General features: G+C 47.2%; 1 protein-coding gene across 1 annotated transcript; it reads right to left on the bottom strand.

Moving 5' to 3' along the window:
• Nucleotides 1-4072: 4072 nt before the first annotated feature.
• Nucleotides 4073-26752, bottom strand: LOC116950702 (procathepsin L-like). Its single transcript, XM_032968679.2, has 8 exons — nt 26645-26752; nt 20055-20223; nt 16522-16644; nt 11361-11519; nt 10864-11088; nt 9323-9488; nt 8146-8251; nt 4073-6670 (listed from the first exon to the last, which is right to left on the bottom strand). The coding sequence occupies exons 2-8, from the start codon at nt 20187-20189 to the stop codon at nt 6571-6573; spliced, it is 1014 nt and encodes a 337-aa protein (XP_032824570.2). The 5' UTR covers nt 20190-20223; nt 26645-26752; the 3' UTR covers nt 4073-6570.
• Between the last annotated feature and the right edge of the window lie 836 nt (nt 26753-27588).

Below are 27588 nucleotides of genomic sequence, written 5' to 3'. Positions count from 1 at the left end.
ACCGTCCAAAGTGATCGTTAGTCAATAAAGAATGTGGAAATTAAACAGATAAGTGAAGTGAAAGTTTGTTGACGTCAATTGTGTAAAAATCAGGCAAATGAAAAGAGGAAGTGCTGATGCAAAGAATCATTATGACCTTCAGTACAAAGTCATCAAGTTTAAGTCTAGGGCTGACATGGCATTCCGGGTGCCCCACGAAAATGAAAAATTACAGAGGAAAAAAAAACATTTTTCAAAGCCTCTACATGTCTTACACCAATCTCCATACCGTTTAAGATACGGATCCATCGCATTTTTATTATTCAATCCCCTGACGATAAGAACGTAAGAGAGTCATGAGAAATTAGTGTGTTATCTATTAAAAAAACAAAACTTGTAATTTTACCAGGTAGGCCCACTGAGCTACATAGCTCTTTTTCGGAAGCGACCTGGCCACAAATGATATCTCAACGAAGTGGCTCGTTGTGTGGAAATGTATCGCAGCCAAATACTCCAAACACATGCTTCTAAATGTGGAGGAATAAACCGGAAGACCCGAAGAAAAATCCATGCGACCACGGAGAGAACATGGAAACTCCAAATATACAGGCGTCAGGGTCGGGATAGAACCCACGACCATCTGCATACCAGGCGAGGGAGTTAACATCTCGCCACCGTGGTGGGTCACCCTGTATTTCTGCGAGTGACGTCAAGTCACCACTCATGGCATTTGAACTATTACCTGGTAAGCAGATTTCACATTGAGAGGGCCCAACATTGAGATGGTTGGCCAATTTTTACACGCTTTCTATTAACTCACTCTGTCTGTTGTTGTTGTCGTATCATCAAATCTTGTAACTCAATTTTAACCCACTTCCCAATGTGGTATCGACTGCAAACTTGGTATACTTATGTCATACTGATGACAATGCTATATTGTGTCATACAAATTAAAGAAATATATTTTAAAACAATCTTTTTTATGTTATGTTTCGCCTTGGGTCTAATTGTCCACGCTCAACTCACGTTGGCTGTAATTGGCCACGGTCCCCTTACGTTGTGGCAAGCTTCGGGGCCACTTCCTGGAGTCGTGGAGTTCTTCCATTACTAGTAGGGTACATTTCATTAAAGCGTGTTTTTAAAAAAAGTTTTAAAATATTATTTATTTTTGAGTACCCGGAAAAACCCAAACATAGGAGGGTATAAAACTGAAAGGCGATGCACAGATTGGTTCAGTTGCTTTGTGGTGCCATCTCCTGGCCACCTCCACCGTCCAAGTGATTAAATGTCACGGTAAAATGTGCACCATCACTTTTGTCAATCCACTGGTGGATGAGGGACCCTCCATGTGATTGTGCTGTGCTCCACCACCCTTGGTTAGGCAGGGACGGTAAAAGTAGGGAGCATTAAAACGAAATTAGACTTGTTATTTTACCAGGTAAGGCCCACTGAGCGATACAGCTCTTTTTCAGGAGCGACCTGGCTAACACAAATGATTTGCTCAACAAACGAAAGTGGCTTATCATCAAGTGGACATTTACAGCAGCCAAATACTCTAAAACTCGCGTTTCTACATTTGCACAAACAGATCGTCATTGGCCAGGGGGTGAGCAACCAAAATAATAATGAAATAATAATTAGACCTTTTTTCCAAATTCGCGACACAACTCAATACAAGGACACCTCTACTTACGAACGAGTTAGGTTCCAGAGGCCTGTTCGGAAGTCGATTTGTTCGTAAGTCCAACTTTACTCCCGTCGATTCCAAACATGTTGTAGGGCATGTACACTAAACACGGAGAATGACTTGAAAAGTTGTACAAGCTCCTGTAGATGCCACTGGTTCTTCACGTTCTGCAGATGTAGATGCCACTGGTTCTTCACGTTCTGCAGATGTAGATGCCACTGGTTCTTCACGTTCTGCAAATGTAGATGCCACTGGTTCTTCACGTTCTGCAGATGTAGATGCCACTGGTTCTTCACGTTCTGCAGATGTAGATGCCACTGGTTCTTCACGTTCTGCAGATGTAGATGCCACTGGTTCTTCACGTTCTGTAGATGTAGATGCCACTGGCTCTTCACGTTCTGCAGATGTAGATGCCACTGGTTCTTCATGTTCTGCAGATGTAGATGCCACTGGTTCTTCACGTTCTGTATATGTAGATGCCACTGGTTCTTCACGTTCTGCAGATGTAGATGCCACTGGTTCTTCATCTTCTGCAGATGTAGATGCCACTGGTTCTTCACGTTCTGCAGATGTAGATGCCACCAACGCCATCTGTTGCGAGGCGTTTGAACTTACGACTCTCGGTCCGAACAGGCAACTGGACATACGGACGAGGTTTGTTCGTATCTCTGAAAGTTCAAGTCTTCATTAGTAGAGGAGTCCCCGTATTTCAAGAGCCGCAATGCGTGCGAATAAAAAGATGAAGATCCCCCGTATAGCCTTCACATGCTGTAGGGGCAAGTGCTGTTAACGAGCACCTATAAAGGTCGGCACGGCACACGAGGGGGTGGGTGGCCAACACCACGCCCGGCCGCCTTTGTCTCCCCAGTGGCGATGTTTACACATCGCACCACGTACTCGTTTGAGGCTGAGTCGACCTAGGGGAGACCCAGTATCGGTTCAGATAATCGTCACTGGTGTCGGCCGTGAGCGGAATTCGAACCCGGGTCGCCAAGTTCGTGGCGCATGAGTGCGCTACCCGCTACTACAATCAGTGAAGAGACGCCAACCCCTGGCCTAGATCTAGAGGAGGACTACATGGTAGGCAGCAGAGGGGAGTGCAGCAAACGTGGCACGTGACGTGCCCTGCCTTTATAGTCGCTCGTCTTCGCTAACCCGGCAATGTCTCGAGTGGTGATGTACGGTCAACTAATCCCTGCGACCGACACGGTGCAGATAAAGACACTTGTGGGAGGCCACTTCCAGGTCACTTCTGTTACCGACGATAAATGTTCGGTAACAGAACAAATTGAGCGCATGACTCCCTCTTAGGCGCCGTCCATAAATGACGTCACGCACCTGGTGGGGGGGGTCTGGGTCAGACATTTGTGACGATGTGTGACGAGGGGGGGCGGGGCTTTGAGAAATGTGACGTCCCATCAAAATGCGCAACTTTAAATACGCACTACAATGACAATAGTTTAAAGAGATTTGAAGCGTGTTTTATTTTCAAAATGTAAATATGGTTTGGGGGGGGGGGGGGTGCAGAGCTTTGTGACGTCATATTAGAGGGGGTTTTGACTTTTTGTGACGCCGTGTAACGAGATGGTGGGGGGGGGGGGTCAAAAACCGTTCTAAATCGCGTGACGTCATTTATGGACTGCCCCTTATCTGCACAAAAAAAGAGTGCACTTAATAGGACGTGGCAAGTGTCGTGCGAGAGCGTGGTGTTAGCGAGAGCCTATGAAAGCAAGGCTGGCATAGGGTTGGTGTGGTCAGGGCCACTGTTTTGCAGTGCTGTAGTTGAGAATAAAATAATAAATTAATGAAATAAAATTACACAATTAAATTCTCACGACGTTTCGGCCACAACACAAGTGGCCTTCATCAGGTGAAGGGACGAGACTGTCTGGAGGACTCGTCCCTTCACCTGATGAAGGCCACTTGTGTTGTGGCCGAAACGTCGTGAGAATTTTGCTTCATTTTATTAATTTATTATTTTATTCTCATTCTACGTGACTTTACCGAAAGAACCAAAGAAGATGAATCCTTGCAGTCACGAAAGCTTTAAATCGAAATTTAGTGCTGTAGTTTATACGCAATTCAGGCAAAGCTCTTCTCGGGCAGTGGTTCTTAAAACTTTACTGTAGCCTTGCATCCCGTTGGCTCTCAAACGTGAAATAAAACATGTGCGTGCACCCCAAGATAGACCAGAGGTTCTTAGCCTGGGGAAGCCGTCCTGGAGAAGCCCAGAACAGATTCAAACGCAATATGCCGCTGATATTTGCCCTCGACCAACTGGGAATGCAACTCGCGTGTCGGGGGGGGGGGGGGTTCATCGGGCATCGTACACACCACACTCCTCCATATAAAAACGCACGGTCCTTATTCAATTTTACAGTTGTTTATTAAGAATAAACGATAGTGTAGCGTTTACAAAGATCCCTTTATTTAAAAAAACACACGCATAGAAAGGCATTGTTAAAAGGATCTCTTTTTAAAAAATTGCACCTGTAATTCAAGCATGTTTAACATTCATTTATCAGTTTAAAACATGGCTAACCTGTATACGGATGCAACGTGTTTTATTTTATTTATAAATGCAGGCAATAATTTTGAGACTCATGAAAATTTCCTTGAATCAGAAGCGAAGCTTGGTAAATTCCGACGGTGGTTCATCCCAAAAGCTGGATTGGCGCACAAATCGTAAAGGAAGAAATAAGCAGCCCAAAACAGACAGACGGGTGACCGCCTGGGACGACGAGAACCGAGAGAAGCCAGAGTGGGGGCTGGGGAGAAAGCGTGAGTCTTGCCAGGGAGAAAAGGAGGAAACGGAGTTAGTGGTGGTGGAGGAGGCAATGGGAGTCGATGAGCTCGTAAGAGAGCCTTGAATAAGGAGGGAACGGAGTTAGTGGTGGTGGTGGAGGAGGAGGCAATGGGAGTCGATGAGCTGGTAAGAGAGCCTTGAATAAGGAGGGAACGGAGTTAGTGGTGGTGGTGGAGGAGGAAATGGGAGTCGATGAGCTGGTAAGAGAGCCTTGAATAAAAAAATAAAACATGATAGGAGGTAGATAAACTGAAACTATAGAAACTAAACAGTTTTTTTTTAGTTCCAGCAGGAAATGCCCACTGAGCTGTGTAGTTCTTGTTCAGAAGCAACTTCGCCACAAATGATAGCTTGACGAAGTTGCTCATCATGTTGAAATGTATAGCAGCGAAATACCCTGAGCGCGTGTCGATTCTTAATGTGGAGGGGGGAAAAAAATCGGTCCCGGAGAAAAATCCACATAACCACGGGGAGAACATGCAAACTCTAAATATACAGCAGGCGGCACAGTCAGCATCGAACGAAACGACCTTTTGCATATCAGGCGAGGGCGTTAACATCTCACCACCGCGGAACTCCTCGTGTTGAGGACACCAGATTAAGTCAAATAACTTGCGTAGGGATCGGGAGTACTCTGCAAGCTGGTGTAAAAACCAGGCCAGAGAGCGGTTATAGAGCAGTGACTATGTCAGCTTGGAGCAGCTACTGGAGGCCATTTGAGCAGCCGCTCATGTGGTTGCTTTGAGTACCGCTAAGTGTCGAGGTACTTCTTGAGGCTGTTAGGATGACGACTGGAGAGGCTTGCTAGTAGAGTGACCACAGCTTTACTTGCGTTGATGCTGCACCACAAATGTTGTGGATTTACTCTCCAATACACTGGTGTGCTGAAGTCGTAACCAATTGGCACGTTTTGTTTACGTGACAAACCTTACTAATTAGCCGTGTCGGGTGGTGGCGGCGGCTTTAACGACCCATTTATATTTACGGCGATCCAACCCAAAAAAAAACCCTTTCCTGTGGCTCAATTGTCGTTTATGTAAAGGTTGTCAAGTTTGTTTTTGTCACGTTCCAATCTCAAGTCTTAATGTCGGCAATCGGTGCAAGTGCATGCGTGCGTGCGTGCACGTGGCGAGCCTTCTGCGAGCTCTGGCAGCGAAGAGACTGGGCAGCACTCGGGGTACCCAGTCTCTTCTCTGGCCACCAACGGTAGCCCCCCGCCCGGACAGCACGACTGAGAAGACGGGTTTCATCGGCTCTCGCTGGCGGGAATTACCACAAGGTGTGGTGGCACCACCAATACCTATAGCCGCAATTCGCCACCAAGTGACGGTGACGTCACCACACCGCCTGTGCCAGGCCACGTGCGCTTTGAGGCCACGTGAAGTGCCGAAGGCTCGCTGCCGACAGGAGGTCACGGGACAGACCCAGCAGGTGCCATGGGTTGGCCGACTGAGATGCACCACCTGTGGCCCCTACCGTGCCAACTGGGCACCACACCCTACTTGGCACACATTCGCTTGTGTCTCGCCATTGTCTGCGGGAGGGAGTGAAGGTATAGGGGGATGGTGGGGGGGGTTAGTCTGACACAAAAGTGGAAAGTGGTTAGGAGAGGATCTTGTGCAGGGTTCACACCCACACATGATATTTAAAAAAAATAAAAGACCTTCACACGGTCTCTGATAGTGATGAGCACCAACGATTGCTAATTTGAGGACCGAAATGCCTGAATCTGACTTTGACTTAAATGGGCAATTCTATTATATATCCTTGCGCATGGAAACTATATGTTCAGGAGCTAGATGCCAGTGTTGAGGTCTACTGGCCACGAGGCGGCTTCAAGGAGATAGTTCGTGTACTTTTGCTGTTCCTCCTGCGTCGAAGGAGCGCGCAGATTACACTTGTTCACTGTGTGGTCAATAGTTTGGGTTGCGTGGCCATAATTGCACTGCTGTGGCTTGTGTCTTTAATTTTTACATTTATGGAGATGTGCACGACGGCCTGCTGGTGATGTTCAGATGCGGTTGATGGTGCACCAATGGGAAATTGTGTACCACTATATTTGTCTTTTGTTAGAGGAGGCAGGCAGACCAGATTATTATTACACCAGTGGGTAGCTACTCATAGTGGCGATGCCACACAGGTTGTTGTCATCACGAGCCATGCGCACGTATCCCTGCTCTCCCCAGGTGACTCCCCAGCTGTACACAGAGACACACACACACAGAACACAGATATTGAGTCATACAGATGGTGCAGACAAGTGCTGTTGGGTAGGTATGACACACACTGTGATGGTATGGGCATAACAAGGTCCAGCCACCTTTTTCTCCCCAGTGCTGATGTTTGCACACCTGGCCAGGTACTCATTTAAGGATAAATCGGCCTAGGAAAAGCCAAAGAACTAGTTCAGATATTCGCTAATGATGTTAGCCATGACCAGGAATCGAACTCGGGTTGCCACGTCCTTAGTGCAGTGCGCTAACTACTGCGCTACCGCTCTACACACACACACACACGAGACTCTTACACATCTATAGGGCAACATATATAATCACAGAGCCTATAGACGGCTCAAGATTAATAATTCAGCAAGCATCTATTAAGGCCACTTCAGTGCATGTGTTCAGTGTAGGCGTGGCCTGCACCACACATGCCCAGCCACCTAAGCAGGGTTGTGCCTGGTTAGTATTTTGATAGGTCAGATTTTAGATACTCCAGCCCCACGGTGGCCAGGAGATGTTGGTGTTGAGTGATACCTCCTTCCACGTGTGGGTTTTATCCGGGTTCTCTGGTTCTCCCACATGAAGCCAAACGCTCATGAATGGTAATGGCCGAACATTTCGTTGTAGGACCCTTCTAAAATAGTTTTGAGACTCGGTAAGGCTATCCCTGGGTAAATAATTGTCATTGTTACAAAGACGAACGCCAAATTACCACACCTCCGATTAGCACGATTGGCCACGTACGGCGCGAATGAAATTCAACATGCATACAGATGTGTTTACAAACCAATTGTGAATGCCATATATACTTGAACCTGCCATAGGAATGTGGAATGTACACCACTGGCTCTTGAGCCATCAAACGAGATGAGCAGCGTCACAAGCCCGTTTGTGTTTTTTTTCATCTCTAATATATTCGGTGGCACAGTGGTTAGCACTGTGGACTATAAACCAAGCGACTCGTGTTGAAGGGGGGAGGAAATTGGGCTCACTGCCCCCACCCATGTGGGGGGCCTCTAGAAGGGAAGTGAAAATGTATACAGGGCCTCCTCCTACTTATGAACATTCGAATTTTCAGAAATACGAACAAACCTGTCCGTATGTCCAGTTGCCTGTTCGGATCAACAGTCGCAAGTTCAACCACCACGCAACAGATGGTGGTGGTGGTATCTACATCTGCAGAACGTGAAGAACCAGTGGTATCTACATCTACAGGAGATTAAACAACGTTTAAAGCCATTTCCCGTGTTTAGCGTACACGCCGTACAAACACGTTGGGAATCGACAGGAGAAAAAGTTGGACTTGCGAACAAATCAACTTACGAACAGACCTCAGGAACCTAACTCATTCGTATGCAGAGGAGTCCCTGTATGGGGGGAGTAAATAATGTTTATTACATGAGATAGTGTGGTTGTTGTCCGGTTGGAATGATCATCTCGTAACAACGCACCTGTTCTTGACGAGCCAGAATTTCTGCCCCATCTCGTCCACACCGTAGCCCACGACCAGCACGGCGTGGTCAATGTGGTGGCTGCACATTGCGTCCTTGTAGATGCCTGCAGGTTACAGGGGGAAACACCGCTCCTCATTCATAATGGCGGCACTAATGCGATGTATTGGCAATTCACCACCTCTCAGACAAAGCAATGGAATTGCTGAAACACTTGTACGTATGCTGAACTTCCTTCGCACCGTACGTAGTTAACCATGCTAAAAATCGGAGGTGCGGGGGAAGGATAATAAACAAAAACACGTAAAAACTTCCAAATGGATCCCTCAAGTTTGCTCTATACGAGCCGTAAGTAGAAGACAATAGCAGAATAACCGTCAGTACATTTCCACATATCACATTTCCACTTAGACTATTCGCGGTTCAACATAGGATGTTTTTCCAACATGTTTTCGTCGAATTCTCCCCCATTGTATGTACAGCCCTTTTCCAATCCACTGCTGGAGGAAGGCCTCCCCCCGCCCCCCCCCCCCCCGACTCTACGCGCTGGTCAACACTAGTCAGCACAGGTTGGTGAAGGGGATCCCCAAAACTGGTTGAGATTTTCACTGCACACTAAATGAGTTTCCTCAGGGTATGATGGGGAGGAGGTGGCCGGTTTCCCTGAGGAGATATACATTCAGTAAGGCATTTGAAAAAAAAAATACATCTTAAAAGCAGAACCCTTGAGACTAAGTGAGACTTGCTGCTCGAGCAGAAAAACAAACTAATAAACAAAGAAATTAAGGGGCCCCTTGACCAACATCACAGGTTTCATAATCTCTGTGCTGCCTGACCTCTTTAAACCTCCAAGCCTATTAACCATCCATACCAAGGCCCCTCTACCCGACTTAACCTACCAACCTCTTCCACTAAAACATCCCAAACTCCTAACCTACCTTTCAGGAATTCCTTTTGGATTCACAGGCCTCCTCCCTAGGCCGTCACATTCACAGCAGTGCCGTTTACTTACCCCAGGAAAAAACTCTGACTTGCCTCCCAACTTGGGGGCAACAACTCAGCCTGGCTCGGCACACGTTGAGGCACGGCTCAGGTCCTCACGTAAAACTTTGGCCCACTGAAAGCCCGACCTGAGAAACGTGAGAAGCGGCACGCGGCGCCTCAACTAAGCGCCCACCTGAGCCGTAGGACTGGAACGACGCGAGGCTGGCGTCGATGGCGACCGACACCGGGCCCACGGAGGCCACGGCGTTCATGAGGGCCTCCTCGTCCCCTTCGGGAATTTCCACGTAGCCGGTGACCTCCGCGGCCTTGTTCTTGGGGTCGTATTTGCACGTTTCGACCTGTGCGACGCATACAACGCGTATTACAAACACCGTCAGCGTTGCCATTGTAAGCCTTGAGGTGTTTAGTACAGAGTCTTTAGACGGCAAACTGACAAGACCGGTCTCTGATGGGGTCTCGAGACAATAGAATAAAAGACGCCCCATCTGTATGGGGGATTGCACTCCAACAACAACAAAATCCTTGTCACAAAATTTTTCATTTTAAATAAAAACAAGTAAAATAACTGTTGAAAAGTTTTGCGAACTTTAACAAATTAATGTTGTTGTTTTTTTTCCTTTTATAGGGATTCTGTTTTCTAAAATAAATTTCATAGAATCAGTTATATATATCGCTCCCCGAGGGGCGTAATGAGATATCGCCCCACTGAGGGGCAGGGTCTCACCGAGGCGCGGCTTCTCATTGGCCGATCCAAACCCCGCTCCCAGAACGCGGCCATGGGCAGAGGGGATTGACTCGCGCGCCACAGCCAATCACGAGCCGCCATTCCAAGGCACGTGCAGAAACTGCCTTTATGCTTTATTGTTGATTAAATTAGTCAGTTTATTACTCAGGTATGAATGCATGAATTGGCAATTCATGGTTTAATTGTTAATTTATGTAATTTCTAACTTTAAAGTTAATTGATGATTTTTGTTGTGAATGAGTAATTACTGTGGATTGCCATATTAATTGTTTAATTGTGACTTAAAACTTTCGTGACAGCAGGAATTAATATTCTTTGGTTCTTTCGGCCAAGTCACGTAGATAGAAAATTATAAAAAAAATTAAAGTGAATACAAATAATACAAATAAAAAACAACAACAAAACACTAATGTAGACTGTAGCCTGGTTCTTAACCTCGGTGAGTGTACTGGTACGCTCACTGAGATTAAGAACCAGGCTACAGTCTTTATTAGTGTGTTTTGTTGTTTTTGTTATTCTATTATTTTTATTCCCTTTATTTTTTTTATCTACGTGACTTTACCGAAAGAACCAAAAAACATGAGTTGTTTAATTGGTTTGCCAGTCGAGAAGTATGTGCACCAGAGAGATGTAGGAATTTAAATCAGCTACGGCACAGGTGTTAGGTGGATTGTTGGTCTGATGGCTGATGACATTGAAGTGCTGACTAGCATGTGATGGTGCTTGCGAGGGTAACGGTTACTGGGGACATCTGTGAAAAAAAAAGAGCTTCAAAGCTCATGGGATTCCTCCAGTCGAAATAAATATCCTGATGATATTCCGACTGACTGATCAGCCTCCGATGAGGTTCCCTAAACAATCGACCTCCGATTGGCACGGTTGGCTACGTACGGTGCGAAAATAGTTCAACATACATCGAGACCAGATGAGTGATGGGGTTTCTAGACAATAGGCCCAAACTCCCTCACCTGTCCCTTGTACGGGTACGACTCCTCCGAGTCGATGCCCCCGTTCTTCTTGATGTAGTTGAACGCGTTGATCATGAGTCCTCCATTGCAGCCGTGATTGCCCTCGGTCGAGGAGCAGTCCACCAGGTTCTGCTCGCTCAGCGACACGAGCACTCCAGTCTTGCGCTTGTGCTGCCCCTCGAGGGAGCCCGTGGTGCTGAAGGACCAGCAAGAGCCGCAGTCGCCCTGTGGAGCGGAGGCGGATAAAGGCAAATATTTCTTACATCGACTGTTGGGGACAAGTGCTGCTTGCGAAACTGGAGAGCAAACCCCCGCCCCCCCCGCCATTGGTTCACAGAGTGGAGCTTGATTCAACTCCAGGGGTCGTAGGAATACGACCCTGACGCAATTCTGGGGGTAGGATGTTAACCGTGTAATGTTTCACTGGAATAAATAATGACCGTAAAGACACTGGTCCTGACGATGACCTCCTGATCGTGACCTTGACCGGGCGGTACCTGGTTCTTGATGTCGGTGACGTAGCCCTGCTTCCTCCAGTCGACGGACTCGGGGGCCTCAAAGAAGGCGGGCGCCATGAACGTGGCGCCGCGGGGGGCCTTGCTGGTGCCGTTCCAGCCCCTGAAGCCCAGCATCACCTGCTGGAACTCCTCCCCGGTCTGAACGAGACACACGCGTTCACAGCGAGCGGACATAGGTTACCACGACGGTAGTTAAGCCGGGTTAGAGTGTCGTCAGCTTCATGGTTTCAACGTGACTACAGCTCTTTGTCAGTCCACTAATGGGGCAAGGCCTCTCCATGCCATGTGGGTCCTGACGGTTGTTTGACCATACTTCACCACGCTGGTCAGTAAAAGATGAAGGTGATGGGTTGGCGGGGGCGGATACCACTCGCCACTGATGTTAGCTGTGGACAGTGTGCTAACAACATCACCACCACTCTCCACATAGTCTCGACTTAGTCACCTATAAAGCTCATTAACCTAGTCCCGTAACTTTCGACTCAAGAGAGCATTCATAAATGCTCTTCTTTGTTGTTGGTGTTAGCGGTAGTGCAGTGGTTAGCGCGCTGCGCTATGAACCTGGCGACTCAGGTTCGATTCCCGCTCACGGCCAACACCAGTGACGCTTATCTGAACCGGTCCCGGGCCTCCCCTAGGTCGACTCAGCCTCAAATGAGTACCTGGTTTGGTGTGTAAATATTGCCACTAGGGAGACAAAGGCGGTCGGGCGTGGTGCTGGCCACCCACCCCCTCGTGTACCGTTCTGGCCTTCATAGGTGCTCGCTAACAGCACTTGCCCCTACAGTCTGTTAAGGCTATATGGGGGATCTTTGTCTTTGTAGCGGGTAGCACGCGGAGCTACAAACCCGGCAACCCGGGTTCGATTCCTGCTCACGGCCAACATCAGTGACGATTATCTGAACTGGTCCTGGGCCTCCCCTAGGTCGAATGAGTACCTGGAGCAGAGTGTAAACATCGCCACTGGGAAGACAAAGGTGGTCAGGCGTGGTGCTGGCAACCCACCTCCTCGTGTACCGTTCCGGCCTTCATAGGTGCTCGCTAACAGCACTTGCCCCAACAGTCTATTAAGCCTATATGGGGATATTTGTCTTTCTCTATAGGGCAATCAATGTCAACGTCCGACAAAGTGGCCATCATTTGAACCCACGACTTTCCGATTGCGAGTCAAGCGCTACAATCGCAGCACAACCTAGCTCAGATCAGGGTTAGGGTCAGGGTCAGAGTTTCAGTATACAGTAGGCCAGTGCTCATAGAGTGAGGGGAAAAAAGTATTTGATCCCCTGATGATTTTGTACATTTGCTCACTGACAAAGAAATGATCAGTCTATAATTTTAATGGTAGGTTTACTTGAACAGTGAGAGACAGAATAACAACAAAAAAATCCAGAAAAACGCATGTTAAAAATGTTATAAATTTTTATTTAAAGCTTTCGTGACTGCAGTAATTCATATTCTTAGCTCTTTCGGTAAAGTGACAATACAAATTCTCATGACGTTTCGACCATAACACAAACGGTCATCATTTTAATGAGGAAAAAAATAAGTATTTGACCCCTCTGCAAAACATGACTTAGTACTTGGTGGCAAAACCCTTGTTGGCAATCAGAGGTCAGACGTTGCTTGTAGTTGTCCACCAGGTTTGCACACATCTCAGGAGAGATTTTGTCCCACTCCTCTTTGCAGATTTTTTCCAAGTCATTAAGGTTTTGAGGCTGATGTTTGGCAACTCGAACCTTCAGCTCCCTCCACAGATTTTCTATGGGATTAAGGTCTGGAGACTGGATAGGCCACTCCAGGACCGTAATGTGCTTCTTCTTGAGCCACTCCTTTGTTGCCTTGGCCGTGTGTTTTGGGGTCATTATCATGCTGGAATACCCATCCACGACCCGTTTTCAATGCCCTGGCTGAGGGAAGGAGGTTCTCACCCAAGATTTGACGGTACATGGCCCCGTCCATCGTCCCTTTGATGCGGTGAAGTTGTCCTGTCCCCTTAGCAGAAAAACACCCCCGAAGCATAATGTTTCCACCTCCATGTTTGACGGTGGGGATGGTGTTCTTGGGGTCATAGGCAGCATTCCTCCTCCTCCAAACACGGCAAGTTGAGTTGATGCCAAAGAGCTCCATTTTGGTCTCATCTGACCACAACACTTTCACCCAGTTGTCCTCTGAATCATTCAGATGTTCATTGGCAAACTTCAGACGGGCATGTATATGTGCTTTCTTGAGCAGGGGGACCTTGCGGGCGCTGCAAGATTTCAGTCCTTCACGGCGTAGTGCGTTACCAATTGTTTTCTTGGTGACTATGGTCCCAGCTGCCTTGAGATCATTGACAAGATCCTCCCGTGTAGTTCTGGGCTGATTCCTCACCGTTCTCATGATCATTGCAACTCCACGAGGTAAGATCTTGCATGGAGCACCAGGCCGAGGGAGATTGACAGTTCTTTTGTGTTTCTTCCATTTGCGAATAATCGCACCAACTGTTGTCAGCTTCTCACCAAGCTGCTTGGCAATGGTCTTGTAGCCCATTCCAGCCTTGTGTAGGTCTATAATCTTGTCCCTGACATCCTTGGAGAGCTCTTTGGTCTTGGCCATGGTGGAGAGTGTGGAATCTGATTGATTGATTGCTTCTGTGGACAGGTGTCTTTTATACAGGTAACAAGCTGAGATTAGGAGCACTCCCTTTAAGAGTGTGCTCCTAATCTCAGCTTGTTACCTGTATAAAAGACACCTGGGAGCCAGAAATCTTTCTGATTGAGAGGGGGTCAAATACTTCTTTCCCTCATTAAAATGCAAACCAATTTATAACATCTTTTTTACATGCGTTTTTCTGGATTTTGTTTTTGTTATTCTGTCTCTCACTGTTCAAATAAACCTACCATTAAAATTATAGACTGATCATTTCTTTGTCAGTGGGCAAACGTACAAAATCAGCAGGGGATCAAATACTTTTTTCCCTCACTGTATCTCCAATTGTTGCCCCGAGCCAGCTGTGGAAGTTACACATTCTCAAAGCAAGGCCAGATATGTCAGTCGATTCCTCAACTAAACCGCCTAGATATGTCACACAACAGAGTGTCACACTGTGAAAAGTCAAAAGTGAATGTCAAAAGGACATGAGAAGAACACGGCTCCATTGCTATGATATCATCAACAACCACGTTGACTATTTGTGTCTCGCCAACATGATTGATAGGTATTTTTTTTACTCATCCATTTAATAAATAATGTTTAACAAATATTAGTGGCGTAACGAATCGTTTATTTCATGACTAATTTGGCTTTTCCACTCAATGAATTTATCATAGTGTGTGAGCGAGTCAACAATTGTCGTAAGATTCAATTATTTAGCAGGACTACAAATTAAATGCAAATCGTATGCTATTAGAGCTTTAGGCTATTGAAACAAGACTAAACAAATGTGACAGATGGTACAAGCAAGATAAAACACGCTTGAATCCTTAAATGCCATTGTCATCTTGACTCATAACCGAAATATATTTTTGTTATACTCAAGCACGTACACCAAAGTCTTAAGGCTAATGGTTACTCCGACTACAAAATCCGCAAAGCTATCACTCCAACCATGAAGAAGGACCCTCTTGAGGAGTCTTTCAAAACCATCACTTTACCCTACATTGCGGGGATCACAAAAAAGATCTCCAAAATCTTGAATGAACACAAGATCCAGGTCCGATTCAACACATTACATAAAATCCGTGGTCTGGTTCCGTCTGTAAAAGATGTGATTCCGGACATACAGTACCCTGGCGTCTACAAACTAAGTTGCCTCTGTGGTAGTAGTTACATTGGAGAAACCAAACGCCATGTCTCGGACCGCATCCGTGAACACAAAGCAGACCTAAAAGACGGTAGGACCAACACCTCGGCCGTGGCAGATCACTGTTATAATTCAGTAGGCTCACATGACATTGACTTCTCCAAGACAGAGGTTGTTTGCAAGCAATCTGGCTACCATGAGAGATTCATTCATGAGGCTATCCACATATACAAACACAGAGACAATATTAACCGAGAAGATGGATTCTGGCTTAGCAATCATTGGAAGGATTTGATAAACCATTTCGGGTCTTAATTTATTGTTCACGCTTACGGTGGCTTTCAGACCGCATCCATTATTTTCCTCTCCCCCTTCCTCTTTTCTGAACATAGATGGACTCATCCATCTGAACAAACTGTCAAATTGCTTTCCGTGGTGCTAACGTTAAAAATAGCCGCCACTTTTTTCAAATTTTCTTGCTGTGGTTTTCACACCTGATGACGATTGCTTGTGTTGCAGTCGAAACGTCGTGATAATTTTCTTGTTTTATATTTTTATTATTTTATCGTTTCCCTCATACGTGACTTTACCGAAATAACCAAGAATACTGTATATTTTGATGAAAATCTTAATTATTTGTCTTTTTCCCCACAATTTGTTTCCACACAATCGGCATCGTGTCACAAAACAGAATCTATTTGGACCATCTTACAGAGAAGGGTCCCGCAAATTGCACAGCGATCATCGGCCCCTTACTGGCAGCCGAATTGCCCCAAAGTCACTCGTGCCAATGAGACTCATCTTGGTCTCTTGAGTACACACCTTGGTCTACAAGTTCAACTTGCCGCCTGTATTTTATCCGACGTCTTTATGAACTGTAGCTCTCAGGAGCGGAGCTGGGCTTGGTAAGATTCAGTGAAAAAACTAAATTCTTACGTCTTTTTGTTGGCTGGGCTGAGACACAATGACTCACTGCACTTGGGAATCTGATTTTAATACATAAGACTGCCAGGAATTGAACACAGAATATCTGTGGTGGCAGCCGAGTGGTCTGCCAATGGCCAAAATGTGTTTCCCTTGCCCATGATTTTCAACAGAATGTAGAAAATCAGACGTCTGACTCACCATCTGCTCAAGGTGATTAAATCTGCACGAGCCAAATCTGTTGTCCCGTACATTTAAACTGCTCATGGAAATGAAGAAGGCATAGGGAAGGAGGAAACGTCTGGTTCACCATCTCCCCACAGCACTTTGGCACAATCTGTACGACCTTGTACGAGCCACATCCGATGTCCTATGTGGTAGTTTTTAATCTCGTGGGAGCGAAGCGTAGCGGAGGTATGTGATGTCCTGGCTCACCATGTCGCTGAACTGGTTCATGCCCATGCGCCAGGTGTGCTTGCCCATGGAGTGCTCCAGGTTGTGCACGGAGATCCTCTTGAGGTTCTTCTCCCAAATAATCCTCCTCCAGCCCTCCTCCTCCTGCAGCACAGCAGGCAGAGCGACGCGTCAAGGGATGCAATGCAATAGCAACCAGCACCGTGTTCAGGTATTAAATGGCCTCGGAGTTCGGGATTGGAGAACGAATGAATATTGGAGACATCACACCGACCGTGCAGGAAAGTAAGCGGGTTTGCGCACCTCTGATAAGCGTGGTTGACCACGTACGGTGCAAAAGAAGTTCAGCATATATGACACATCGCTAGTTGGGACGATGACTTATGGAAAAGACTGATGACGAAATGGCAGGGAAAATAAAAAGCGTCTGAGAGGGTGAACAACGTGGAGATGAAGCGATGACATTGTGGTTTATGTGTAGGAGCCAGAGGGGTTGTGGCATCGCAGGGCCACAAAAAATGGCGACGGCATCGGGAGGCCCTCGGCCAGCAATGGGTCGATCATGGCTGATTGTTAATATGATGAAAAATCGGACAGCACTGTGGTTATACCACTGGACTCGCATTACAAAATTTTAAGCGTTCAAACCTGGGTTGGGGTGGTTGGCTCAGCCCATCATCTCTCAAGAGTCCATTAAATTGACACCGCTTCGTGACAATTTAACGGTGGACAAACTGTGGCGAGATTGAACACCAACAACGGAATGCGCAATTTCCCTCCGCTGCCTCAGGGCCAGGAGTGGAGGAGGCACCACCCCAAGCAGCAAGGGGGCTTGCTGTGGCTTCGGCATTAACAGGGCCCCACGCACAGCTGCAGTGCCTGCGAGAGTTGCCACCTCTTGAGGCACAAACAGCCCGGACAACACACGAGTAGAAGTGGTGCATTCTTATTATTGTTAAACGACTGACAAAAGCTGGGACTTTATATCCCGGGAAGGCGCATGGATTTCCCAGGATGGCTATCTCAACAAGATTATCCTAGGAAAACCAAGACACAGGTGGCAACTCCCAGCACATGCTAAAACCCGTCATCTACACCAACCTGTTTAAGGACACAACGCTAAGAGGAAATAGTACCTTCACGAACACTGTACTCACTTGGCCTGTGTGTTCATTTGTCTACTTGAACTGTTATGTAAAGTTCACTCTAAATCAATAATTGTACAAGCTGCCACCGCAACGAAACTGGTTTGGCTGGAATGTGTTCCACCAGGGAAGACTTCCTTGCGATTAATAATCTCGACATCATCGTGCTTTGTATGTTTATGTTGAAGTACAGCAAGCGATACGCTTCATCACCACACCCAAAAAGGTCCTTGGAGTTCCATTAAAAAAAGGAACAAACCGTTTATGTAATCTGTGTGCCTACATTGTAAAATCCGGTATATATTTTTTTGTAACATATATTGATTTTGTAATTTCAGAGATGAAGGCTGTCAACCCGTCTGGAAACCAGAAATGGCTTCCTGTGTCGAGATCAAATGCGAATGAGCGTGGTCTCTGTAGACACTTGGTCATTGCTTGTCATACCCATGATGTAATAACAGTGCGGACTCGTGTCTGTGAATCGCTAAATTGAGACAAGCCAAGATCACAGCCATCAACCCATACAGTTTACCCCGTATTCTTGTGCAGGGAATGAGTTTTCAGGTCCATATGGCGTACAGTCGTTTCAATGCAGGCAAAAAAATGGTTTGTCCATTTATTTGTGTTTCTCCCTTGTGATCGGGGGACTTTGTAGGATAAACGTTGAGATTTATAAGGGCACGGGGTGACAAATAAGGTCTGAATTTGGTCTGTAATATGATAGGCAATGATAAGGGGTTGACAGGTATGCAAGAGAGACCCCGCTTATCTACAAGTTTCCCTCGTGAGCCGCACATCACCCCGAGTAGGAGGGGTGATGATGAATTTGGGATTAAGTGTCAACTGTATCTTAGATTTGCCGCAGATGTATGTACGTATGTTTCGTACCGTGCATAGCCAACCATGCTGATCGGAGGTGCTGATCAAACCCGGACATATTTCTCAGTCTATCAAATCTGTGCGGTATCCTGTGCAGTATGTGGAAGTGACATTGCCTCGCAGTAGCGCAGTTTCCGCTTCACAGTTTGGCACAAGTGCACAGTTTGGAACCAGCAGCTGCGCTGATTATTATTGTGGGTGTAATATCGATAATACTACTACATGTCGTCTGCTCCTGAGTGGACACTAAAGATCGCGCTTCATTTGCAAGAGTAGGCCAATGTGTACCGGTGTCAGGGTCCAAGTTTGCCAAGTTATAAAGTTGCACTGCAAATTACTCAATAAAGATCATACAAAGCAATAATCGCCCCCTCCTGGCAGGCTAATGCCTTTAGTCACTCTTGAAAATGCGACTGTTTTTGTCTCTTGAGAACACGAGGTTAAACAAAATAAGCTTGATACTGTAATACCGTTCAATGCAATATCATCAGATCTCAGTAAAAATCTATTCAAATGGCAATTCTCAGACTACAGTCCAGGGTAAAACTCGTAGCAACCCTGCTGTATCTTCCTCGCTCAAACAATGCGCTGGGGCCATGCTCATCTCCGTGGGCATCTCTGAACAAGGAGCCGCTCTACAACGCTCTACAACGTGGACATCTCTGAACAAGGAGCCGCTCTACAACGCTCTACAACGTGGACGTCTCTGAACAAGGAGCCGCACTACAACGCTCTACAACGTGGACGTCTCTGAACAAGGAGCCGCTCTACAACACTCTACAACGTGGACATCTCTGAACAAGGAGCCGCTCTACAACGCTCTACAACGTAGATGTCTCTAAACAAGGAGCCGCTCTACAACACTCTACAACGTGGACATCTCTGAACAAGGAGCCGCTCTACAACGCTCTACAACGTGGACGTCTCTGAACAAGGAGCCGCTCTACAACGCTCTACAACGTAGATGTCTCTAAACAAGGAGCCGCTCTACAACGCTCTACAACGTGGACATCTCTGAACAAGGAGCCGCACTACAACGCTCTACAACGTGGACATCTCTGAACAAGGAGCCGCTCTACAACGCTCTACAACGTGGACGTCTCTGAACAAGGAGCCGCACTACAACGCTCTACAACGTGGACGTCTCTGAACAAGGAGCCGCTCTACAACACTCTACAACGTGGACATCTCTGAACAAGGAGCCGCACTACAACGCTCTACAACGTGGACATCTCTGAACAAGGAGCCGCACTACAACGCTCTACAACGTGGACATCTCTGAACAAGGAGCCGCACTACAACGCTCTACAACGCTCTACAACGTGGACGTCTCTGAACAAGGAGCCGCTCTACAACGCTCTACAACGTGGACGTCTCTGAACAAGGAGCCGCACTACAACGCTCTACAACGTGGACGTCTCTGAACAAGGAGCCGCTCTACAACGCTCTACAACGCTCTACAACGCTCTTGCGGTGCGAGCGCATGGCCGCGCCACGCAGGCGGCGCCGTGCGTTGTGGTCATGACCGACCTCGCCGTAGGTCTTGCCGTGGAACTCCTTCCAGGACTCCCACTCGGGCGACAGCTCCGGGTCGAGGAAAGGAGAGGCCAGGGCCGCAGAGACCAACGCCACGACCCCCAGCAGAGCGACGAGCAGCAGCTTCATCTTCGTCTTCTTCCCGTCTCAGAGTCAGAACAGGCTGCAAGGCAGGAGACGGCAACAGAGAGAGGTGAAGGACGTCAATGGCAGCGTTCTCGTGGGTCGTGGTGTGGCTGCGTGGCTCTGTATTTAGACCGCTCGACTCGCAGTTGGGATCGTGATGTCGCTCTGTCGATGAGGCTAAGACTGGATAGGGTGCAAAAGTCGCTAAACAACACTTCCTGCTTACATTTATAACATCTTCCGGCCATGTTCTATTCAAATCTTCCAAATTGCTTATACTATCCTATTGCGAAACTATTCTGAAAGGCCAAATGTTTTTTTTGCTGTTGCGGTGTTCACGTTCATCTCTCCGGCCACACTTCGCTTAATTTTCTTCCGAGCAAAAAAATAATGCCCCAGGACAACAATCGTCATGTACAATGGAAACCAAGTTCGTCGATTTGTGCAAGGCACTTTTTATATGATACCAGCTTTCATATGGACCTCAAAGTGTCTCACACAAATGGTGTACGAACAGCCTTTGTCACCACACGAGAAAGATAAACAGTCAAAGCGACGCCTCTAACTCTCCTTTTGTTCCCGACCCATGTGTTTCCTCTTTGCGCAATTGGTGTTTCTCAAATCAACCAATACGAATTCTACGTGCCAATATCGCCCCTCAATAAAGTAGGCATCAGTTCACATTAAGGCAGAACGGGAACGTTACAGAATGCACAGAGCAACCAGAATGACAAAAGAAACCTTCCACGACTAAAAATGGCCTTCCTATGGAATGACCTGTCCCAACCAGTGGAATGTGGAATTTCCTTCACTAGGTTAGGGTAGTCAGCCTCATTCCCATCACGCGTACCCTCGCCTCTCCCCCCATGCTTCCTTGCGCACTTTTCATATTGTTGCTCTCTGTTGGCGTCCATGTGTCTGGTCCGCATGGCATCGTGGGTGATAATGTGCAACTATTGTAAATGTTAACTCTTCAGACACATTGCTAAGTTGATGGTCATGATCGCATTCAGCTTTTTTTATCTCAAAATTACCCCGGTTGTTTCATTCATTAAATCCCAATCCACCTTCAACAAGTGCCCTGGGTTTAGTCCCACTGCATCACACACGTCATTGTTGTGCTGTCAACCAGCATGTGTGTGAAATCACATCACATTCGTCAATCCACTGCTGGATGAAGACCTCCCCACGCTCACCGCGTCTGCCGAGTGGGTTGTTTGACCATACTTCACCACAAATGGTTAGTGCAGAATGAAGGGGGGAGTCAGCATGGCCTAGGGCTGCTACTTTTTGCGCAGACCAAACCCACACGCGTTTCTCAGTCAGCACTCGGTCTACCAACACACCACTGGGAATAAAGTTTAACACAATACCTGTACAGTACGAGATCTCGATACAATAGAATAAAGTTCAACACAACAATACCAGTACAGGTACGAGATCTCGATACAATCGAATAAAGTTCAACACAATACCTGTACAGTACGAGATCTCGATACAATAGAATAAAGTTCAACACAACAATACCAGTACGGGTACGAGACCTCGGTACAAATCGAATTCCTCCTGCCCACCCGAACACAGATGCCGATTCCCTCCCAGGACCTGTTCAGTTTTCACACGCCGGCGATTCCTGATCTTAGCCGAGGATGGGAAACCAACTGATGCTGCCAGGTTCAAAGTGCAGGGCGCTATCTATCGACTGTGCCACCACCATTCTACTATCCACTTATCAGCGAGATTGCAGCGCCGTTCTGTAATCGTGAATGAGTAAGGCGTGGCGGAATGGATAGAGGCTGCAGTTGCTGTGTTTGTCCCTGTGTACCAGGGTACATGTCTCTACCCAGTAGTACTTGTGTAGTGACATAAAACCGGTCACGTAGCAGCATAGCGCTGGCTGCTGGCAGGGAAGGGGATCTACAGCTTGCAACAGCCCTGACTGACAGCAGGTCACGTGATAGACCAGAGGGATCTGGGGGAAAGGTTACAGATGGGGCACATCGAGAACCCACTAGTCGGTTCCAGAAGGGGTTTTGGCGGGGGGCGGAGGCAGGCCACGCTGACAGTATAAGAGGGGCGCCGAGAGGGGTCCACGTGGCTGTCGTTTAGAGTGGGATCCCCGTCGTGCTGCTGCTGGAGTCTTCACCATCTCGGCGTTGCCAGTCAGGCAGTCTACCAGCTGTCCTCACTGGGAAACAGTCACTTAGTGTTAAATGTTAGGCCGTGTTAATAAACAGAGTGCCTCCTACTCTTAGTGTCTTTGAGTCAGTCACTACACGTGTGTGTCATGTATCTGTAGTATTATGTTATGAATGTTTGTTGTGAATGTGTGTATTATGAATGTGTCTGATGTACTATGTATTGGGTGTTGTTGACAGGTAATGTCTTGAGAGCGGTGGTGTAGCGGTTAGCGCTACGCTGCGCTACGAACCCGGCGACCCGAGTTCGATTCCCGCTCACGGCCAACACCAGTGACGAATATCTGAACCGGTCCTTGGCCTCCCCTAGGTCGACTCAGCCTCAAATGAGTACCTGGTGCGGTGTGTAAACATCGCCACTAGGGAGACAAAGGCGGTCGGGTGTGGTGCTGGCCACCCAACCCCTCGTGTGCTGTTCCGGCCTTCATAGGTGATAATCGCTAATGGTACTTGCCCAAACAGTTTGTTACAGGCCACACAGGGGAACTTTGTCTTGAGTGAGGCAGCGCTGTGAAATATTACAGAACTTAAGATTACAATGACTGCGCTGAACTGCAATAGTTATAAGTCTCCCTACTCAAGCACCCCACGGTTTTATTTTTTAGTTACAAATGTCCAAAAATATTCTGATCAGTTGGTGGCGGCTGAAAATAAATTATTTTGTACTTTTTAGTGCACTTTAAAATAAAACCGCTGGTTTAAAAAAAATGTTTTAAGGAGTTTGTTATAATTTTTAGTCTTTATTTTAACAAAGCAATTTTAACAAGGAATATTCTTTGATACTTTTTCAAAATACTTGAAAAAATAGTCAGTCTAAGACCAAGTCTACTTCTTTTGTGGACCTTACATTTGAGAGTGCGATCCGAGAGCACTGCCGTTAACTCTATACATTGCCTTGATGTTGTTTGTGTGTATAAGGTATTGTCACACAAATCCAGCTTCTTTAATCTGATTGATGATTTCTCATTATATAAATGTCTGCTAACGCTTCATTATTGCATGGTGTGTTTCCGGTCAGTTTTAAGTTGACCAAATCCTCAATTTGAAGTCCATCCAGCGAGCCGACACGACTTAACGCAACATATGCTTGACCTGCTTCGAAGACCTTTGATCCCAAGTACACGACTGCATGATGCACTGTACATCCTTGCATTTTGTGCACTGTCGGTGCCTATGATAGAATTAGTGGCAGCATTCTTCGTTCAGCTGTGCCATAGCCACGATTAGCAGGGAACTGAACTGATTTGGGCTTAATGTCGTGTGTGCCGTCCTTGCAAAAATCTATTTAAACTAGCTCAGGTATTTGTCTTTCGTGCAATTGTGCACGAGAAGGAATAGGCCACGTGATTTTTCTGATACATCCAATTGCACCATTTACAAGTCCTTTAGATACATCAATGTTGGATCTTAAAAGGACTTTGGCCAACGGTCTTATTCATGTCCTTTGGTATTATTGTGTTCATTTGGATATGTTCAATATATCTTGTGGCATCCACTAATTGATCTTGTGCTGTTGTGTACATAGGGGTCTTAAGAGCTCTGAAGAATTGAATCACTGCTTCATTACGAGCATTCACTTGATTATTCGTTGGATAGATCCGCAGAGCGTTATCCATGGCAAACTCTCCAATTGGTTCTTGAAGACGTCTGCTTTCCAATACTGGAATGCTCAACCGATTTTTCCACCACAACCAACTTAAATGTGAAATTTAAATGTATAAAACATCAATGAAAATGTTAAAAGTTCACTTTAAAATGGGGTTAGTGCAAAAATGACGTCACTGACCCTATCCATTAATTGCCTCATTCGATGCACTACATAATAATACGAAACTTTTGTAAAGACACCGAAGCATTTCATGCGACTCTACCTCAAAAAAGGAAAAAATATATAATGTGTGACAATATAATATTTAAAAAAATATTTTAAAAATATGTTCCGGGCGAGTTTTGAACTCTCGACTCCTACGTTGGTATAAATTTGTTGTTTTCAAAAAACACCTGTTGGCAAACCACTCGTCTAACAAGGCTTCCACACAAATACATATATAAAACCGTTGAAGAAAAAAAACCACATTGCCTTCAAACCAACGCGCCCAGCTGAGATGTAACATGGCCAAATCCCGAGCGGCAATTCGTGTCAGTTGTACAGCTGAATACTAGAGCTGCCGGCATGGCAACCTTCACCCGACCAGCGTGGTGAAGTATGGTCGAACAACCCACACAGCATCTTGAGGCCCTTACCTGCAGCAAAATACATGTAGAAAGTGTGTACGTATAGTACCATACGTGCGAATAGTAATGCGCTTCATTGACTGTAGATACGACATTTAAATCGGACTAAAGTTTGATCCATCAGCACAGTTATCAACTATTCCGCTCCATTCAATAAACGCCGAATGGTTAATTGATAAGAGGCAAGAATGGTCTCTATCAGGACCGTGGGACACAGTGCGACACAGCAACACACATACCGTGTATAGGTGTTGCCCTGATATTCCCTCCCGGCCTCCACTAGGAGTTTTATAGAGAGCCCCCTAACAGATTACTCGGATTATTCTTTCACGCTGGCACCCACCCACACAGCGTGGTAGCACCCACCCACACAGCGTGGTAGCACCCACCCACACAGCGTGGTAGCACCCACCCACACAGCGTGGTAGCTCCCACACACACAGCGTGGTAGCACCCACACAGCGTGGTAGCACCCACCCACACAGCGTGGTAGCACCCACCCACACAGCGTGGTAGCACCCACACAGCGTGGTAGCACCCACCCACACAACGTGGTAGCACCCACACCCACACAGTGGTAGCACCCACCCACACAGCGTGGTAGCACCCACACACAGCGTGGTAGCACCCACCCACACAGTGGTAGCACCCACCCACACAGTGGTAGCACCCACACACAGCGTGGTAGCACCCACCCACACAACGTGGTAGCACCCACACAGCGTGGTAGCACCCACACAGCGTGGTAGCACCCACCCACACAGTGGTAGCACCCACCCACACTGTGGTAGCACCCACACACAGCGTGGTAGCACCCACCCACACAGCGTGGTAGCACCCACACAGCGTGGTAGCACCCACCCACACAGCGTAGTAGCACCCACACAGCGTGGTAGCACCCACCCACACAGCGTGGTAGCTCCCACACAGCGTGGTAGCACCCACCCACACCACAGTGTGAGTGCTACCACCCACACAGCGTGGTAGCACCCACCCACACAGCGTGGTAGCACCCACACCCACACAGTGGTAGCACCCACCCACACAGTGGTAGCACCCACCCACAGTGGTAGCACCCACCCACACACAGCGTGGTAGCACCCACCCACACCACTGTGCGAGTGCTCCCACCCACACTAACCGCGGTGTATTATGCCGAGCTTCTTTTACACCGCAATTAGCCAACCGCGCAAGCATGTTTATTATACACTGCTGGGTGGACAGACTTCACCTGCCCATTGTTTCCACTGCCGCGAACCCTCGGACCTCTGCTGGATCGTCCAGGTCCAGCAAAACGTTGCAATCACGGCAACATCGAGCGCAGAGAGAGCGACACAGAGAGAGCGATTGTAAAAAAAAGAGGGGTAAGGAGAGCAGAGCGTGAAATCTTTCATTTAAAAGGGGGGGGGGGGGGTGCACATAAAGCAAAGCATTGAAAAAAACCGAAATGATGAACGAAGCAAAGTGCCGACTACACCGAGCATCTTCTTGTTTCCTCTGATCGTAAAAAAAAGAGAGAGCGAGGAGGGTTGTTCATTGAGAGAGAGAGAGGTCACGGGTGGGCCCTGGTGGCACTTTTGTGTGGGCCCCCACACAATCCACACAGAGTGAAGTCGCCCCCCATCATCATCATCGTGCTGCTGTCAAACCCAGCAATGGTTTCGAACGCGTGTGTGGGTGCTCCCACGCTGACGATGTCTCATCGGCGAACGTGACCCACCACCTCCCCCCCCCACCTCAACCTCTGACAATTTCGCGAAGACCGCCGGAGCAAGAGGATCTCCCTTGCCGGAGAGAGGCCGACACCAGCCTGGGGTGGGGGGGGGGGTGACGCCGCCGCCGCCGTCGTCAGCTTGACGACCTCGGCACCACACAGCTCCACCGTAGCCCGGGGATCGAACTCGGACCACGCGCGACTCGGCTGGGCACGTGCGGTCACCCGAGGCCCTCTTTAGTCGACCTGGCGCCGTCTCTCTCTCTCTGTCTCTCACCTCACCACCCCCCCCCCCCCCACTGCAACTTTACCTGCGGCGATGCGGCGGTGGTGGTGGCGACCAGCTGATAGTGAAGGAGGTAGCGGCTTCCTCCTTTATAGAGGCGTGGGACGCCGACGAAGCTCCCCGCCCCGACGCCTCATTGGTCGCCTACCCAGGCCGCCACTTCTCACCACCACCACCCACCCCACACACACCGCAAGATCTTGACGAGGACAAGGAGACAAAGATCGCCCGTGTAGACCCTCAACAGACTGTTGGGGCAAGTGCTGTTAGAGTAGTTTGGTGGGTGGCCAGCACCACGCCCGGCCGCCTTTGTACATTCACAGGGCCCACACACACGCGCACACAGACAGATCCGGCATTTAAAGTGACACTTTCACCCCCACGCATTCCTTCTGCTGTACACACACGTGTGCTGTCACGATACACATGTTGTACTGATATGGTACATTTGGAACATGTGATTATTCGGAATACTTATGTAATGTGTTAGAGTGTAGTTTATATGTACAGTAGATCTAGTACTGTTCTTTTAACGACAACGCAAAGATCCGTAATCTTTATCTTGTATGTATCCTGGAGAAATCCGATGAGCTATGAAGTTCTTTTTTTTAATTTACACGCTTTTATTTAACTCTGTCTGTTGTGGTTGTTGTACCCTCAAATTTTGTAACTCAATTTTAACCCACTTCCAAATGTGGTATCGACTAAAAACTTGGTATACTTATGTCATACTGATGACAATACCATATTCTATCATTAAAATATAGATATTTTTAAACAATCTTTTTTATATTCTTTGGTTCTTTCGGTAAAGTCACGTAGAATGAGAATAAAATAATAAAATTGTGAGAATTTTATTTTATCAATTTATTATTTTATTCTCATTCTACGTGACTTTACCGAAAGAACCAAAGAAGATGAATCCTTGCAGTCACGAAAGCTTTAAATCGAAATCTTTTTTATATGTTA

Source organism: Petromyzon marinus, chromosome 40, assembly GCF_048934315.1.
Source record: "Petromyzon marinus isolate PM22_M1 ecotype Great Lakes invasive population chromosome 40, UKy_Petmar_22M1.pri1.0, whole genome shotgun sequence".
NCBI classification, from domain to species: Eukaryota; Metazoa; Chordata; class Hyperoartia; order Petromyzontiformes; family Petromyzontidae; genus Petromyzon; species Petromyzon marinus.
The sequence above is the reverse complement of the archived record's forward strand: the minus strand, read 5'-3'. Positions and strand labels throughout refer to the sequence as shown.